Source organism: Eucyclogobius newberryi, unplaced genomic scaffold (assembly GCF_026437365.1).
Source record: "Eucyclogobius newberryi isolate DKJ021-1_F unplaced genomic scaffold, fEucNew1.0.hap1 SCAF_15, whole genome shotgun sequence".
In the NCBI taxonomy this organism is placed as follows: domain Eukaryota; kingdom Metazoa; phylum Chordata; class Actinopteri; order Gobiiformes; family Gobiidae; genus Eucyclogobius; species Eucyclogobius newberryi.
In genome coordinates this window covers 10201144-10217557 of record NW_027315779.1, presented here as the reverse complement: position 1 = coordinate 10217557, position 16414 = coordinate 10201144, and the positions used below count along the sequence as shown (strand labels likewise).

Here is a 16414-nt window from a genome sequence, read left to right as displayed (position 1 = left end):
AGTTTCATTTAAATATTGGCACAAAATACAGTCCGTTGGCAGCTTCAGTGAAAAATGCATCTGCGCGTCGCCTCTCGTTCCAGTTTGTCGGTGCCCCGTCGGGGGGCGGGGCGGGGCGGGGGGGCGGGGCGGTCCTAGAGGCAGACGGCGTAGCTGATCTGGCAGGTGGAGCCCACGCCGGCCTGGGACAGGAACAGCCGTCCGTTGGGGCACACGCACACCTCGTAGACGGTTTGCCGGGTCCCAGACGAGGACGAGCCGCTCGAGGCCTTTCCCTCCGGCAGACGCATCAGGCGGATCCGGTGGGCGTCCAGAGAAATCTACGGCAGAGGAACGATAATTATAAACACAAATATCAACAACGGGGAAAAAGGGGCGGGGCGGGGCAAATTTTTTTCCCTATCCTGCTGCGGGACAAGCCTTTGGAGCAAAAATACAAAACATAAAAAACAAACAAATCAGTTGTACGACACGTGATTTGGCCTGTAACTCCACAGTCACGCCGCTGACCTTTCCACCGCCGCCAAGTGCACTTTGATCTCCACGTTGGGGTCGAATGGACCATTTACTGAATGTTTGGCGCCGATTTGAAACACTTTGGGAGCCAGCGGTCGGTTAAGGTTGCGTCGAAATTGCTCGTTCTGAAGCGATACGAGAACAAGAACGAGTAAATCATCAATAATAATAATAAATATAGCCGCAAGCGGCAATGATCGGCCCTCGCCACGCCGCCGCCGCCACGCCGCAAGAGGAGGGGGCGCTAACGCGCCCCAATTGTCCTTTTATTACGCTAAACATAACTAAACATTTAACCTCCATATAAAATCTGTAGGGGGCGCTGTGGCGCCAAATGAATTTATTTCACTTCAAGTAGGTTTAGGACAAAGAGTTTAACAACTGATTCTAATTTGACGCAATTCGGACTTTATCTGCGCAAACGGCAGAAATGTTAAATTTGGGAGATTTCTGAAATTCTAGCTAAAGTTTGCGGCTTTGCCGCACAGAGACCGTGAGAGGTATCAATGTAATTTGGATAACTTTTGATGTCCCACTCCTCAGTAGCATTTTCACCAAATTTCAGCTTTTTAGGGCCAACGCCCTGGGAGGAGTTCGTAAAAGTACGACGTTTGGAAAAACTCCGAAGTCATGTTTAGCCATTTTTGAAGCAATATGGCCGACATTTGGTTCGGGGGACGGCGTTGCCGTAATAATATTTTTTACTTCTCTTGTCACCATCTACCTCTGCGCCAAATTTCATGATTCTACGATCAGATTTTTTTTGGGTCATTTCCCATCTCTCAATGCATTTTTGGTACATTTGGTGGCGCTGACGCGCCAATTTTTTTTATTTTAGAAAAGGGAAATAGCCAGAATGTAGAGAGGCACGATTTTTAGAGGTGTGCAAATTTTTGTGACTTTTCATCAATGTTCACTGGGTGAAAAATAGGGGGGTTGGTCCCGAGAAGAAGAAGAAAGAAAGAAAGAAAGAATAATATTCCGATGCGAAAACAATGTTTCCCATTTTTCAAATATCATAAACTATACATTTTCGGAAAGCGCTCGCGCTTTCCTACCTCATGGTGTGGGTCCCTGGTCACTGACGGGTACTTTCGATAATTTTGAGTGGGCTCCGCCCACTTTATGTTTTTGGCCCTCTATACAGTAATAATGTTCAATTTTTGCATTACATGCTTATATGCACGGAACATGCAAGAGATGGGGAACGTATTCGTGAGCTACTTAGCGCAAATGAGTGCTTTATATGGGGATGACGACCGCTTCGCGGTCGTCATCCCAATGTAAAGTGCTCGTTTAGTGCGAACTTTTGCACGGGCTTCGCCCGTTTACAACGGTAATGTTCCATTTTCCTACAACTAATTAGTATGCACGGGGCGTGCATGAGTGGAGGAGTGCGTTAGTGAGTGTTTGGAAGTGGGCGAGCGCTTCGCGCTCGATTTCGTGCGCACTACGTGCGCACTTTCGCAGCCGTGCTTCGCACGGCCTTACGAGATTAATAGGCCTCTCGCCAGCTTGTGGCGCTCGGGCCTAATAATAGTAAAGGGTCAAGTGTGTGAAATACAAGACGATGTTCCTGCACCGTCGGTGTTCCAGACACAAGAGTGTTTGTGCATCGCAGCATCAAGGCGGACGTTTGTGAGTGCGCGGGGAAAGTGTTCACAGCTTGGTTTGTGCTCAATAAAACAGATGATTTCACCTCCCACGTCGGAGCAATCTGACGGAGCATCAAACTGCCTCCTCCACCTCCACCTCCCGCTCCACCTCCCCCGGGCTCGGCCTATCTCCGCAGAGGACCGGCCCGTTAAAACGGGAGAAAAATAAAAGCCATCAGAATCCATTATGGGACGCGCGGCGAAGCAACGGCGCAAATGACCCGGAACAGGTCTAAAGCGGGTCTCGGATGACTGAAAGCCTGAACGCCCCGGCGGAGGGGGGGGGGGGGCTTTGAGCGAGACGAGGCGGAGCGAGGGGGGGGGGGGGGGGGGGGGCTTTGAGCGAGACGAGGCGGAGCGTGAAGCTGCGAGGTGAACCGCAAACACGGCAGAGGACGGGGAAACTGTGAGCGACTGTTGCGTCGTGATAACGGGCGACGGGGGTTCCACAGGGGACAGTCCTGAGGCCGCTCCGCTTCATTCGCTGCCGACACTTTTCAAAACTCATTTCAAAACGACACACGCCAGCGTCAAACTTCAGCACAAGTTCACTTTTTAGTCAAGCAGGGCATTTGAAACACAAGACTGCGATTAAATCTATAATATCGTAAACTGAGAATGTATTATTCCACACCATTTCACATTTTCTAACTTACATTTGGAAAACACACTTTAAATAAATTTATGTGTTTGTTTGTTGTAAACAGTTTGAACATGGTGCGAGTCCAGTGACGTTTTCTGGTTTCCAATCTGTGATGTCACAAGCCGAGGAACATTTAGACGGAGTGATTTGTGAGGCTCGGAGATGGAGCAGAGCGGACGAGCTCATAAACGGGATGAAAGAAAGCCTAAATGAGGTCAAAACACCGCTGTAGAACTGGGTTAAAAGAACACGTTTGCAGAGATGTAAAGCAGGTTCAGGAGGCGCACAGGAGCTTTATATCCGTGCAAAGTATATTCGATGAACACAATAAGGCTACGCTCACACTGAAGGTCAAATCAGGTGTTTCTGTCCACACGTGATCTGTATCCAGGACAGTTTGACCAGCATGAATCCGACCCATCAGTTCGATCGCTCAGGTCCAAATACGGTCATCACTTCCAGCCTCGTTCAAGCGCGTGGAAACTTGTGGAAATTTTTAAAGACTTTTGAGGCTAATCCTCTTTGGGGTTGATGAAACGATCTGACATCAGACCTACAGATGAAATCCTTTTATGGGCGACGCGTGGCCGACGGGAGACGGAGCGGTCGAAGACGGGGAAAAAAGCACAAAGAGAAATGTATTTTTGCACACGCTAAAGAGGCTCGTCCCACTTTCACTCCAAACTTCTTAAACGTGGACAAATGTATCAGACACCGGGACGGATTAAATGTTTTATCATTTCACTTTCTGGTCCTGTTTTGTTTGTTTTCTTCAATTTTGTTCTCATGTCTATATATTTTTAAAGCAGGAAGGGAATTAAATACAGAAAAAGCTGAGGATCTCTGACCAAAACATCCATTCCAAAAAAAAAATGGGTGACAAAACCCGAAAATGGAACAAATCTGAGCAGTGATTTTCTTTGTCTTTTTACATATTCTATTGTCAAAACATGGATTTTTTTAAACGTAATTTTATTTTACGCTTGTCCCTGCATCATGATCTGTTTGGTCCAATAAAACTACGGAAAGCTGAGTACAAACCAGGAGTAACGTATTTTCCGGACTATAAGTCGCACCTTTTTTCATAGTTTTGGCCAGGGTGCGACTTATACTTGTATTCATACTTATATTCTTATACTTGTACTCCAGAGTGACTTATATGTGATATTATTTGTTGTTTTCACACTTGCAACAGCAATTCATACTCCCGTGCAAATAAAATATGTTTTTTTCTTCTCTATTTTTTTGGCTGGTGTGACTTATAGTTTGGAAAACACGATATTTCCCCCGTTCACTCGTCCCAGTCGCGCAAACTGTTGGTGAATCGCTGGCATCGGCCTCATGGGTAAAAAGTAGAACTCGGGCATGTCTTTATTCGATTGAGGCAACGTTTACGCCATTTCCGTGCGCAGGAGCGTCCGAAGCGCCTCTTTAAACGTCTCCGGGCCACAAACCCGCCGCCGGACGCCATCAAAGACGAGACGTGGAAAACGCCAGAAAGAAGGACGGACAATGGAGCGAGAAAAACCCAATCCTACTGTTCCAGGAAAATGGGAATCCGCCGCTTGCCAGACGCGGGATGTCTGCTCGCGTTGGCGCAGGAGAGAGGCACGGTTTTGGATGGCAGGAAAGGCTTTGGCCGACGGGAGTGCGGGCGCTGAGCAGGCGGCGTGGCGTCGGGACAAGAAAAGTTAATTTACAAAAGTTTTCCAGCGGACGCAGCGGGAGATGCTATCGAGTTTGTGGACAGACAGTAATGGAAAAACGCTTCGGAGACACAAAAGCAGATTTCGACCTCCGCGATTTCTATTTTTGTGATGATTTTGAGTACGTTTACTGTCGTTCCCAGGGAATAAAGGCAATTTTCCTTTATAAAAAGGTGATGAAGGCGGAACCACAAGTGCAAATGTGATTTTTTAAATTTCTTTTAGCCACTCCTCTTGATGACCTCTGGAGCAGGTTTGTACAAACTCAGGATAAGACAAACTCAAATAAACTGTTTCCAATTGTTCAAACAAAGCACCTACATAAATAAGTACTTACGCTGGTTCACGGGTTCAATGTTCAATAAAACATGCATTAAATGTTTCATTTCCATTTTGGACAGGTGCTTTTGGCAGACGTGTTTCTTTTGACCTTGAAGACGCTTGTGTGGTTGTGCTTATGGTTCTGACAACGGGAAAAAACGAGGCATTTGTCTGTTTGGAAAAATCTCAGAACTGAAAAGGAATAAAAGCTTTTTTAACTTTTCTGGTTGGTTTAACCGTCTGACTTTCTGAGAGTTCGTACTCTGAGCACAAACTCAAGTATCTTCGAGCTCGTGCCGTGTTATACACTAAGTATAATCAACTCACCTAAAGCGATGAGTTTTACGCTGCAGAGGGGAATGATCTTTTCTACCTTTTTGTCAATAAAATATAAGCCTTACATTGAAACATTTGAATAGGCCTTTTATTCCACCTTTTTTATTTTAACTTTATTATCCTTTCTGCGGCGTCAGAGGTCAAAATGTATTTATATATTGGCCGTGACTGCAGAGCTGCGGCGCGGTCAAATAGCCCAGCAGTTTCAGGAACCGCGGCACTATAGCCTCATGGCTAACGCTAACCCTAACCCTAACCCTAACCCTAATCCTAATCCTAACCATAACCCTAACCTTAACCCTAACCTTAACCCTAATCCTAACCCTGACCTTAACCCGGTGCGGTCTAAAATGGCGCGGTCAAATAGCGCAGCAGTTTCAGGAGCCACGGCACAAAATAACATGGCAGTTTTGGCCGCGCGCCGCGACACTCCTTTATATATTATTTTTGTTGGACTGTCGGAGCAACCAGGACTAACATAGGTCTAAACCAGGTCTAAACCAGGACTAAACCAGGACTAAACCAGGTCTAAACCATCTCAAAGTCCGGATGCCCTGGAACAATAGTTTGAGGATGTCAAATATAAAGACCTCTCCGTCTTTGGACTCCAGGCGCAGCTCGTTCCGGCAGATGGCCTGAATGTCTCCGGCTTCAGCCAGGATCTGGATCCCTTTGGGGGCCTCCATCAGCAGCGAGCGGGTTGGGGACTCCAGCCTGCAACAGACACAATCATCAACGTGACTATTCTTACTATTAAAGTCACGATGAGTCAATTCTTCTGCGTAGCCCTCATTTCTGCCCCGCTACATTTTATTTATTAATTTGAATATTACCACTCAATTGACTCTTTGTTATTGAGAAATGTTTTTAGTCCAATTTTGTACAACAGATTCTGTGTACAAAGATTTTAAGTGTGAAAAGTGCCTTTTGCCTTTAATTCAAATGTCAAGGTGAAGTGTGTGGTAAGGAAACAAGAAGATCGTGGACAGATTGTGGAAGTTTTGACCAATTACAAGTGTAGAAATGACTCTATTATAACAAAAGAATAATATTATCCATAAAGAAATGTCAAGAAGAGACGGACTGTACGCCTTCACGCTTCAGGACCAGGGACAGCGCCCAAGGACGGCCTATATTCTCCTCAGAGACGCTTTACCTGTGTTTTCATGGCGGCGGCTGCGTGTTTAGATGATTGGACGGGTGTGTCTCCTAAGCCCCTCCCTCCGGTCTATGTGTCACTCAAAATCAGCTCAGTTTGTCCTTTTATGGAGAGCTGGAGGTGTGAAGGGGGCGTGGCGTGATGTTGGCTTGTCTGCGTTCTGTACATGAAGTTTAGATTTGGTTCGTCGCCGTGGAGATAGTTACTTTTAATTCCACACCTTGGAAACAGGGCTAATAAGGCTCGACGTGCTCTGAGTCACTTCCTGCTCACAAACGGCTCCATCAGAGGCTGGCGAGGAAAAGTGTTTGAGATTGAAACCCTTGAGCCCTGAAACTCGCTCTGACGCTTTTTTGACATAATTGCATGTTTGGAGTCGTGTTTCGTCTCAAATATTCTTCTGTAAAAAAGTAAAAAGCAGGTCCCTCGATACGGGAATGACAGGAATGGAAGGATGCCGTTTATTCAAATGCATTTATGATGTCGCCACCTTTTCATCAACGACGTTTCTCACAAACTGAACCCAATCTCTGTGTCCCTCTCTGGGACGTGTTTCAATCTGCGTCCTAAATGTAAAACAATTTAGAGGGACATAAACAAACTGCATATTTACATCAAATGAAAGAAATATGAGCGAATAAATGATGCTTTGTCAATAACGTGTTGGTATTTTTTATCTTCCATTTCACAGTTTTCAGTCTCTGAGGATCAAACTAGAACAGTTCAGCTACATTGGGGTTTTCAATTTAAATAGTTCCGTTTTTGCCTTAATCATATTTACACCAAACATACAAAACAGAAAGTCATTTCTGGGGTAAATGTTTACAGAGCTCGGACACGAAGGACAAACTTGGGGCGTCATTTTGCTGCTTGGAATCTATAAACTTCACTGAAAATCATAAAACTGATGAGACCGACATGACGGATGGATGATGAAAAAGTTCTCCTTCCAGTGCAGCACATGACTCTGCACAAATACACAAGTCCGAGAATCACATTGTATGATTTCTGATGCAAATAAGTATTTGAACAGCTGAGAAATCAGTGTTAATGTTTGGTACAGACGTTTTTGTTTACATAGGTCAAATGTCTCCTGTAGTTCTTGAGTTTGCACACACTGCAGCAGGACTTTGGCCACTCCTCCACACAGATCTTCTCTAGATCTGTCAGGTTTCAGGGCTGTCGCTAAGCAACACAGAGTTTCAGCTCCCTCCAAAGACTTTCTATTGGATTTAGGTCTGAGACTGGCTAGGCCACTCCAGAACCTTGAGATGCTTCTTACAGAGCCACTTCTTGGTTCTCCTGGCAAAACCTGTTAATCCATAGCCCCATTCACTCTCTCCTTAATACAGAGCAGTCGTCCTGTCCCCTGTGCAGAAAAGTCCCCCAAAGCCCAATGTTTTCACCCCCAAAGCATGATGTTTGCACCCCCAAAGCGCTCTGACAGCTCTTTGGTCTTACCCATGGCAGTGGGCGGAGTTTGACTGATTGTGGGGTGGAGTCTTTATGCAGCTCACGAGCTCAAACAGGTGCGACTCATTTAGATGAATAAGTGGAGCAGAGGTTGACTTTTTAAAGACAGACCAACAGGTCTAAGTGAGCCAGAATTCTTGCTGATACTTATTTTCAGTAATAACATGCAAATAAATTATTTAAAAATCATACAATGTGATTTCCAGACAGAGAAATCTGAGAGCAATGACAAAGTGATTTATATTCAGTGATAAAAGTTGATCGGGTCGTTAGAAAAGGTTTCAAAGGTGGTTTGATCTGGACAATGTTTTAAAATAAAAAGAGGTTTTAACTTTGAAAATTTGACATTGTCTGGAGTTTAAAACATTGTCCTGACGTCAACCTTTAAAAGTCCAGGACCCGAACACTAACAACAGCCGTCCGTGGGTGGAGATCTGGGTGGAGACTCTGAACCGCTGTATGTAACGGGAACAAGCTGCATGATGGATTCTTTTTTATCTTTTCTTGTTTTAAAAAATGGAAATGAAACTGTAAATAAACACTGTCCACACAGAGCTGCATGAATGTACATACAGTCTTGAATTTGGTAAATGATTTCTGCCACACCGTCTCAGAGTCAAAAAACTACATTTACGACGAGGACCAGAGTTTGCACAGCTCGGTCTAAATCCGCTTTTTTAAGACTCCCATAAACCGTGGTATAGAGCAGTAAAAAGTTTAGCTCCGTCCGTCTTCGTTTACCCCGAGGTCGCGCAAGATTGACAGATTTTCCAACTTCCAAATCACCTGGAAAAACCCCTCGAAATGTGCGAGTTTCACCTGTTTTTGCCTGAGGATTTGAAAGCGGCTGAAAAATTGCTCTTGAAGTTTGCATAGTTTTAGGCTCACAAAACAACTCAATTCCTCATTATTTATCTCTTGCACTTTTACCCTTGTGAACGCGCCGTTATTTACGTATTCTGTGGCAAAGTGCAGTTCAGGTGCTGTTTGTCTGACTCATCATCGAGAGCGGGGGGGTCCAAACTACGGCCTGGGGTCCCAATGTGGCCCTCGGAGCGTTTTTTGTTTCATTTAGCGTTGTAAATCAAAGCACATTAGGGATTAAACTGCCCTCTTTGTGCCGTTAAACACAAGCTAAAACAATGGTCTATTAAACTGTGCCGCAGAACATTTAGTCAGGATTATGTGGATGACTTTTACACCACATTAAAGAAGAACTAAGTCACATTAAACCTTATTAAACCTCTCTGTCACTCCCTGTGATGGCTAAATGTGTATTTCGGGGCATTTGAAGTGGCCGTCGTCGCCCCCTTCTGTCACTTGGCGGAAAACCAGCCAGAGAAAACTCTCCTGAGAAACCCTGGCTCTTTTTTTTTATTTTTATTTTTATTTATTGTACCTGTGACAACGTTTAATGTTTTTGTAAAAAGATTTAAAAAAAAAAATACAATGGAACTGCAGGGAGAGCTCTATCGCTGAAGTTACTTAGTTCAGCTGTAAGTTAAAGGAGTGTTTGGACCTGCCCCACCCACTGTAGTTCTGACACGCCCGCGACTGACAGATTAAATCGAAAAGATTCAAGGTATTTTTTAATCAATAAAATGTAATAAAAGTAATAATATCATGTCATACTGTGAAACGTTCCAGGGAGACAAGCGAGTGGTTCCACATTGTGTCTTCTGTTCAGCTGTTAAGTCTCTCTTGCTGTTCTGTACCTGTTTGTGAATAAATGAATAAAGGTTGCGACTCACTTGAGCTCTTTGAAGGGTTCGGCTCGAACATGAGGCGTCTCCACAGACTTTGAGAACACAGCTCCTTCAGCCCCTGCAACGCACAGAACACATCGCATCAACATCTGCAGCTCGGGAAGAGAAAAGCGTTTCTGATGAACAACAAGCGCTGGAAGTAAAAGAAGGTGTGTTTGGGCTGCAGTTTTGGAGGCGCTCTGATCACAAGACCCAGTTCACTTTTGGATTTCTCTGGCCGTTGTTCTTATCACAGATTTATGAGCCTCTGGAACTGTTGTCTCAAGATGAACCAGAGTCACAGACGGATTCAGAGATAAAAGTGAGACATGCATCAAAGTTGTTTAAGCGCGTCATTATTTTGGAAATATGTTAAAATTGAAAATCAGGCAGGTGATTGTAAAAAAAAAAGCTCCTGGCTCAGTCCCGGTTTAGTCCTGGTTTAGTCTTGGTTCAGTCCTGGTTTAATCTTGGTTCAGTCCTGGTTCAGTCCTGGTTCAGTCCTGGTTTAATCTTGGTTTACTCCTGGTTCAGATCTGGTTTAGTCCTGGTTTAATCTTGGTTTAGTCCTGGTTTAGTCCTGGTTTAGTCCTGGTTTAATCTTGGTTCAGTCCTGGTTCAGTCCTGGTTTAGTCCTGGTTTAGTCCTGGTTTAGTCCTGGTTTAATCTTGGTTTAGTCCTGGTTTAATCTTGGTTTAGTCCTGGTTTAGTCCTGGTTTAGAACTGGTTTAGTCTTGGTTCAGTCCTGGTTTAGTCTTGGTTCAGTCCTGGTTTAGTCTTGGTTTAGTCCTGGTTTAGTCTTGGTTCAGTCCTGGTTTAATCTTGGTTTACTCCTGGTTCAGTTCTGGTTTAGTCCTGGTTTAGTCCTGGTTTAATCCTGGTTTAATCTGGGTTCAGTCCTGGTTCACTCCTGGTTTAGTCCTGGTTTAGACCTGGTTTAGTCCTGGTTTAATCTTGGTTTAGTCCTGGTTTAGTCCTGGTTTAATCTTGGTTCAACCTTGGTTTAGTCTTGGTTTAGACCTGGTTTAGTCCTGGTTTAATCTTGGTTCAGTCCTGGTTTAGTCCTGGTTTAATCTTGGTTTAGTCCTGGTTTAGTCCTGGTTTAATCTTGGTTTAGTCCTGGTTTAGTCCTGGTTTAATCTTGGTTCAACCTTGGTTTAGTCTTGGTTTAGACCTGGTTTAGTCCTGGTTTAATCTTGGTTTAGTCCTGGTTTAATCTTGGTTTAGTCCTGGTTTAGTCCTGGTTTAGAACTGGTTTAGTCTTGGTTCAGTCCTGGTTTAGTCTTGGTTCAGTCCTGGTTTAGTCTTGGTTCAGTCCTGGTTTAATCTTGGTTTACTCCTGGTTCAGTTCTGGTTTAGTCCTGGTTTAGTCCTGGTTTAATCCTGGTTTAATCTGGGTTCAGTCCTGGTTCAGTCCTGGTTTAGTCCTGGTTTAGTCCTGGTTTAGTCTTGGTTCAGTCCTGGTTTAATCTTGGTTTAGTCCTGGTTCAGTTCTGGTTTAGTCCTGGTTCAGTTCTGGTTTAGTCCTGGTTTACTTCTGGCTTAATCCTGGTTTAATCTTGGTTTAGTCCTGGTTTAATCTTGGTTTAGTCTTGGTTTAGACCTGGTTTAGTCCTGGTTTAATCTTGGTTTAGTCCTGGTTTAGTCCTGGTTTAATCTTGGTTTAGTCCTGGTTTAGTCCTGGTTTAGAACTGGTTTAGTCTTGGTTCAGTCCTGGTTTAATCTTGGTTTAGACCTGGTTTAGTCCTGGTTTAATCTTGGTTTAGTCCTGGTTTAGTCCTGGATTAATCTTGGTTTAGTCCTGGTTTAGTCCTGGTTTAGACCTGGTTTAGTCTTGGTTCAGTCCTGGTTTAATCTTGGTTTAGCCCTGGTTCAGTCCTGGTTTTCCTGCAGAAGGAGGCTCTGCAGACAGGGGGCGCTCTGGGACAATTCTCCATTTGTTTAATTCCTGTGAACATTGTTAATCTGCTAATTACTGTTTCATTGGACATTCTGTTTGTTGTGATCTTGGGCGCTGTAAATAAACCAAACGTTAATATTTCTTCATTTTTGTGTTAGAATTTTTTACATCCGTTGACATTTTCTGCAATACTTCACACATTATGTCACATTATCTCATAATATTGTCTGAATATTGTCATTGGGTTGATAAAAAAAACACATTGAAATATGATTGATTTTTTTTTTTCTTTCATTTTTGCCCATCCCGAGCAAATTGACAAATTATTACCTTGATGTTGGAAGAATTACATGTATTTTTGGATCTTGGCACCTAAAAAAATCGGATTACTAAACTTACAAATTATTCAATCAAAACGCAACAATCAACTATTTCTGATTTTCACCGATTCACTTCGTAAATATTCTCTTTCTAGAATCTTTCAGTCGCCATAAATCATCATTTATTTTGTGGATAATGTTTTTAAAAACCCTCAATGTGCAGTAAAAGTAACCGCTTGACAGTCGATTACTGAAACAATCGTTAAATCCAGGGTTCGGTTTACATAGCCACACGTTTTGTTCGATACCGATTTGAATATTCATGTTTTAGAAATGTACTATTTGCCTTTTGTGCATTAACATGTTTTGAAAGCTAATGGTTTTATCCATTTTCATTTAATCCATCTCGTCTTCCCGGCAAAATAATTCAGATTTTGACCTCTAAAACTTACGCCCCAAAACGTCCCCGATTGTATCTGGACCTTGCTGCGAAAAACAAACGGCTCTTACTCATTTGTTTCCTCCGCAAATAAGTGGATTTATGCGTCAGACGGCCTCGGTGAGAAGTGCATAATAACTGGAGCAGGTGTACGACTCACAATCTGCCTCACAGAGAGTTAAATCCAGGGCTAAACTCACCCACGGGCCCTAAACTGTGTCTGAACTGCGGGAAATGCTAACGACGACGGCAAACGGCTAACGGTAACGGCTAACGGTAAATATGACGCGGGAGTCTCGTCAGAAATAACCGTAAAACAAAGAAACTTATCTATAAATCATCATCAATCTATGTCTATCTATAGAGCAAAAGGAAAAATCTCGCTGCAGGTTTTTAGTATTTAACATGAAAAACAATGCAATGGTAATGTTAAAAGATCTGTTTGGTGGACTGGGACATCATTCCCATGGAAACTGTGGCTCGGGGCTGTGCAAACCTTTTTCAAACGTGGCACAAAAACAAAGCAAAATCACAAACTAAAAGGACGACAATAAAGTGTGATTTGTTAAAGTGGATTCGACTGTGTTTGTGATTTAGAATATGGCAGTAGCATCAAGGGCCAACAATCACTGGTCTGAGGGCCGCACGTTGCCCTCGGGCCATAGTTTGGACCCTGCAATAAAGACACACAGGGGGCAGGACAGACACACAGGGGGCGGGACAGTCACATGAGGATGAGACAGACACAGGGGGGCGGGGCATGTGACTGAATGGTAGTTTATTTCTTTATTTGGTCTTATCGGTCTCTGGTCTAGTTCCACTTGCCTGTTATAATATATACTGTGTTACAAATGTAGTAAAGTTCAGTTTAAAAAGTGAAGTGCTTTTGTTGTCATTAGCAACATTAGCCGTTAGCCACATTAGCACGACGGAGCATTTCAAACCACACAGATATTTACTATATTTTTTTACATTTTTTACAAAACCATCTCCTCAGAGACGCGACGCCCCAAATTAAATTTCAATATTGAAAACGAGAGACGAGAAGAAGATTTAAAAGTATAAATCACATTTCAGAGTAAAAGCCTGTGCGTGCCACGGTTGACATTGGGGCTTTGTTTTACTCTGAAAGGTTTGAGTGAAGATGAGGCGTTTGAATGGATCTGAAAACATTAGACATCTCGGTGCTCGAAAGGAGACGAAACAAAAGCGTCGCATTCGGCTTCTGGAGACGCTTTCAACCGCCGCGTAACTCAAGGAGAAAACCAATGTCACTTTATGTTTGAGCTCGACGCCGCGGCAACGCTCGCACTCAACCGCGAGGGCTGCATCTGTGTCATTTAAACGGTTTGACGAAGGTGCTCGTTAAAAAACATCATTGTTTTCCGGTCGCTGAGTATAATGCCGATGTTGCCGCGGCGATGTTGATGTTTACAGGACACATTCCTCATTAAAAACGTATCGCTGTATTAAGCTTGATGTACTATTGCTGCTTGAATCCTGCTTTCTCTCCCTCTGAGCCTCAGAAATCACTCAGTTTAAATTTCCCTAGACATTGTGATGTCAAATATATAAATTCCACCCCATCACTAGACTCGTTCTGAGCATTTCTGCCTCAAATCGTGGTCGGGGCAAGCTAGCTTTTGTCCATTTCCCCACGGCAATTCCCTCTGCGGCCAGTAGATGGAGCGCCAACCACCAAAATTGTGACGAGGGAACGCCTGGCTGCGAAAAAGTCGTGTTGTATTTTCAGTGCATACATTATTTTAAGTTCTAAAACATGAGACGGCCAAAGCAAAGGGACAAGTGTAAAGACCAGGAAACGTCTTAAAAGAGTCACCCACGCCCGACCACGCCCCCCACCACGACTTTATACGACCCAATACAAACTTGGTAATTGTCGTAATAACAGAGCGGACTCTTTCAACGTTTGCGTTTCAAACTCACAAACGCAGCAATCATTTTTTTTGCATACAATAGGAGATCATTACGGACCCTTTTTTATGGCGGCCTTTGATTGGCTTACAGTTACGGGCTTTCGAGCACACGGACGCGCGCTTGAAATAACCACGAAAGGATGAATTATGCGCGGCGAAGTGTCAACTGCGGGGCCCGAGAAGTACTTTATTGAAATATAGCTTTAATAACCCGATGGTTCCGCTGCAGTCATCCTAAACCGCCCGATCCCGGCGTTTCCCTCCCTTCGCCGTCCATTCCGCTGAGTTCTGCGCGGTGCGTTTTGTGCCGGGGGGGGGCAGTGTGCACCGACGTTTCATTCTTCTCCACGCGCAGAAAAAGTCATCATTTGAAAATACAGCTCAATTCGAGGCTGAAAATCGTGAAACGCTGGCGGCGTCCAGAGGGGTGAAAACGCGAGGCCCGAGTGAGTCCGCGGGAGGAGCCACGAGCGAGGGGTGAAATGAGATGAGTCGTGGCCGTCCGCGGAGACGCCGTGGCCTCAGCATTTAGAGCGCCGGAAGCAGATGAGCGGCTGTTATTGAAGAAGAAGAAGAAGAAGAGAGAGAGAGAGATACACCTCACAGAGTCTCCTCTATCACCCGTGAACCAAGAGTCCTCCTTCGGATCAGACGATTCTAAACACTGTAAAGCTCAATCCCCAGGGGCGGCTGCCTCTCGGGGGTTCTCTCCAAATTGTCGATTTTACCAGTTTTTTTACGGTCAGTTGCTCTCAAACACCAGCATGAGCCAACTCACCATTTCAATGCCCCAAACGAGGCAACCAACGCTCGTGTCGATTTTAAACTAAAACTGTGAGTACGACAACAATTGACTGTGATTTTAATGTAATTTAAAACAAAAGGACAAATTAGATCAGAGTCTTGAAAAAAGTAACTTCACTCATGAAAGGTTTGGTTTGCATAGTTTTGTGTTACCATCTCGTTTCGTGTTAGCTTAATTCACACTTTATTAGGCCCGAGCGCCACAAGCTGGCGAGAGGCCTATTAATCTCGTAAGGCCGTGCGAAGCACGGCTGCGAAAGTGCGCGAAATCGAGCGCGAAGCGCTCGCCCACTTCCAAACACTCACTAACGCACTCCTTCACTCACGCAAGCCCCGCGCATACTAATTAGTAGTAGGAAAATGGAACACTACCGTTGTAAACGGGCGAAGCCCGTGCAAAAGTGCGCACTAAACAAGCACTTTACATTGGGATGACGACCGCAAAGTCGTCATCCCCATATAAAGCACTCATTTGCGCTAAGTAGCTCACGAATACGTTCCCCATCTCTTGCATGTTCCGTGCATATAAGCATGTAATGCAAAAATGTAACATTATTACTGTATAGAGGGCCAAAAACACAAAGTGGGCGGAGCCCACTCAAAATTAACGAAAGTACCCGTCAGTGACCAGGGACCCACACCATGAGGTAGGAAAGCGCGAGCGCTTTCCGAAAATGTATAGTTTATGATATTTGAAAAATGGGAAACATTGTTTTCGCATTGGAATATTATTCTTTCTTCTTTCTTTCTTTCTTTCTTTCTTCTCGGGACCAACCCCCCTATTTTTCACCCAGTGAACATTGACGAAAAGTCACAAAAATTTGCACACCTCTAAAAATCGTGCCTCTCTACATTCTGGCTATTTCCCTTTTGTAAAATAAAAAAAAAATGGCGCGTCAGCGCCCCCAAATCTACCAAAAATGCATTGAGAGATAGGAAATGACCCAAAAAAAATCTGATCGTAGAATCATGAAATTTGGCGCAGAGGTAGATGGTGACAAGAGAAGTAAAAAATATTATTACGGCAACGCCATCCGCCCAACCAAATGTCGGCCCGAAATGTATTGCTTCAAAAATGGCTAAGCATGACTCGGGAGTTTTTCCAAACGTCGTACTTTTACAAACTCCTCCCAGGGCGTTGGCTACTGAGGAGTGGGACATCAAAAGTTATTCAAATTACATTGATACCTCTCACGGTCTCTGTGCGGCGAAGCCGCAAACTTTAGCTAGAATTTCAGAAATCTCCCAAATTTAACATTTCTGCCGTTTGCGCAGATAAAGTCCGAATTGTGTCAAATTAGAATCAGTTGTTAAACTCTTTGCCCTAAACCTACTTGAAGTGAAATAAATTAATTTGGCGCCACAGCGCCCCCTACAGATTTTAAATGGAGGTTAAATGTCAAGTTTTGCGAAATTATATGAAATTTGACACAGAACTCAATTTTGGCATCCCCATCAAA

The 16414-nt window shown here is 44.0% G+C and overlaps 1 protein-coding gene across 2 annotated transcripts in view; it reads right to left on the bottom strand.

Moving 5' to 3' along the window:
* Window positions 1–28: 28 nt before the first annotated feature.
* sgcd (sarcoglycan, delta (dystrophin-associated glycoprotein)) overlaps window positions 29–16414 on the bottom strand; it is a 225098-nt gene continuing 208712 nt past the window's right edge. For both annotated transcript variants that reach the window (XM_072445985.1, XM_072445984.1), the window contains 3 exons: window positions 9561–9633; window positions 5768–5891; window positions 29–320 (listed from right to left, as the gene is read on the bottom strand). In XM_072445985.1, the coding sequence (XP_072302086.1) occupies window positions 135–320; window positions 5768–5891; window positions 9561–9633 (383 nt within the window). In that variant the 3' untranslated portion in view covers window positions 29–134. The remainder of the gene's footprint in view (window positions 321–5767; window positions 5892–9560; window positions 9634–16414) is intronic.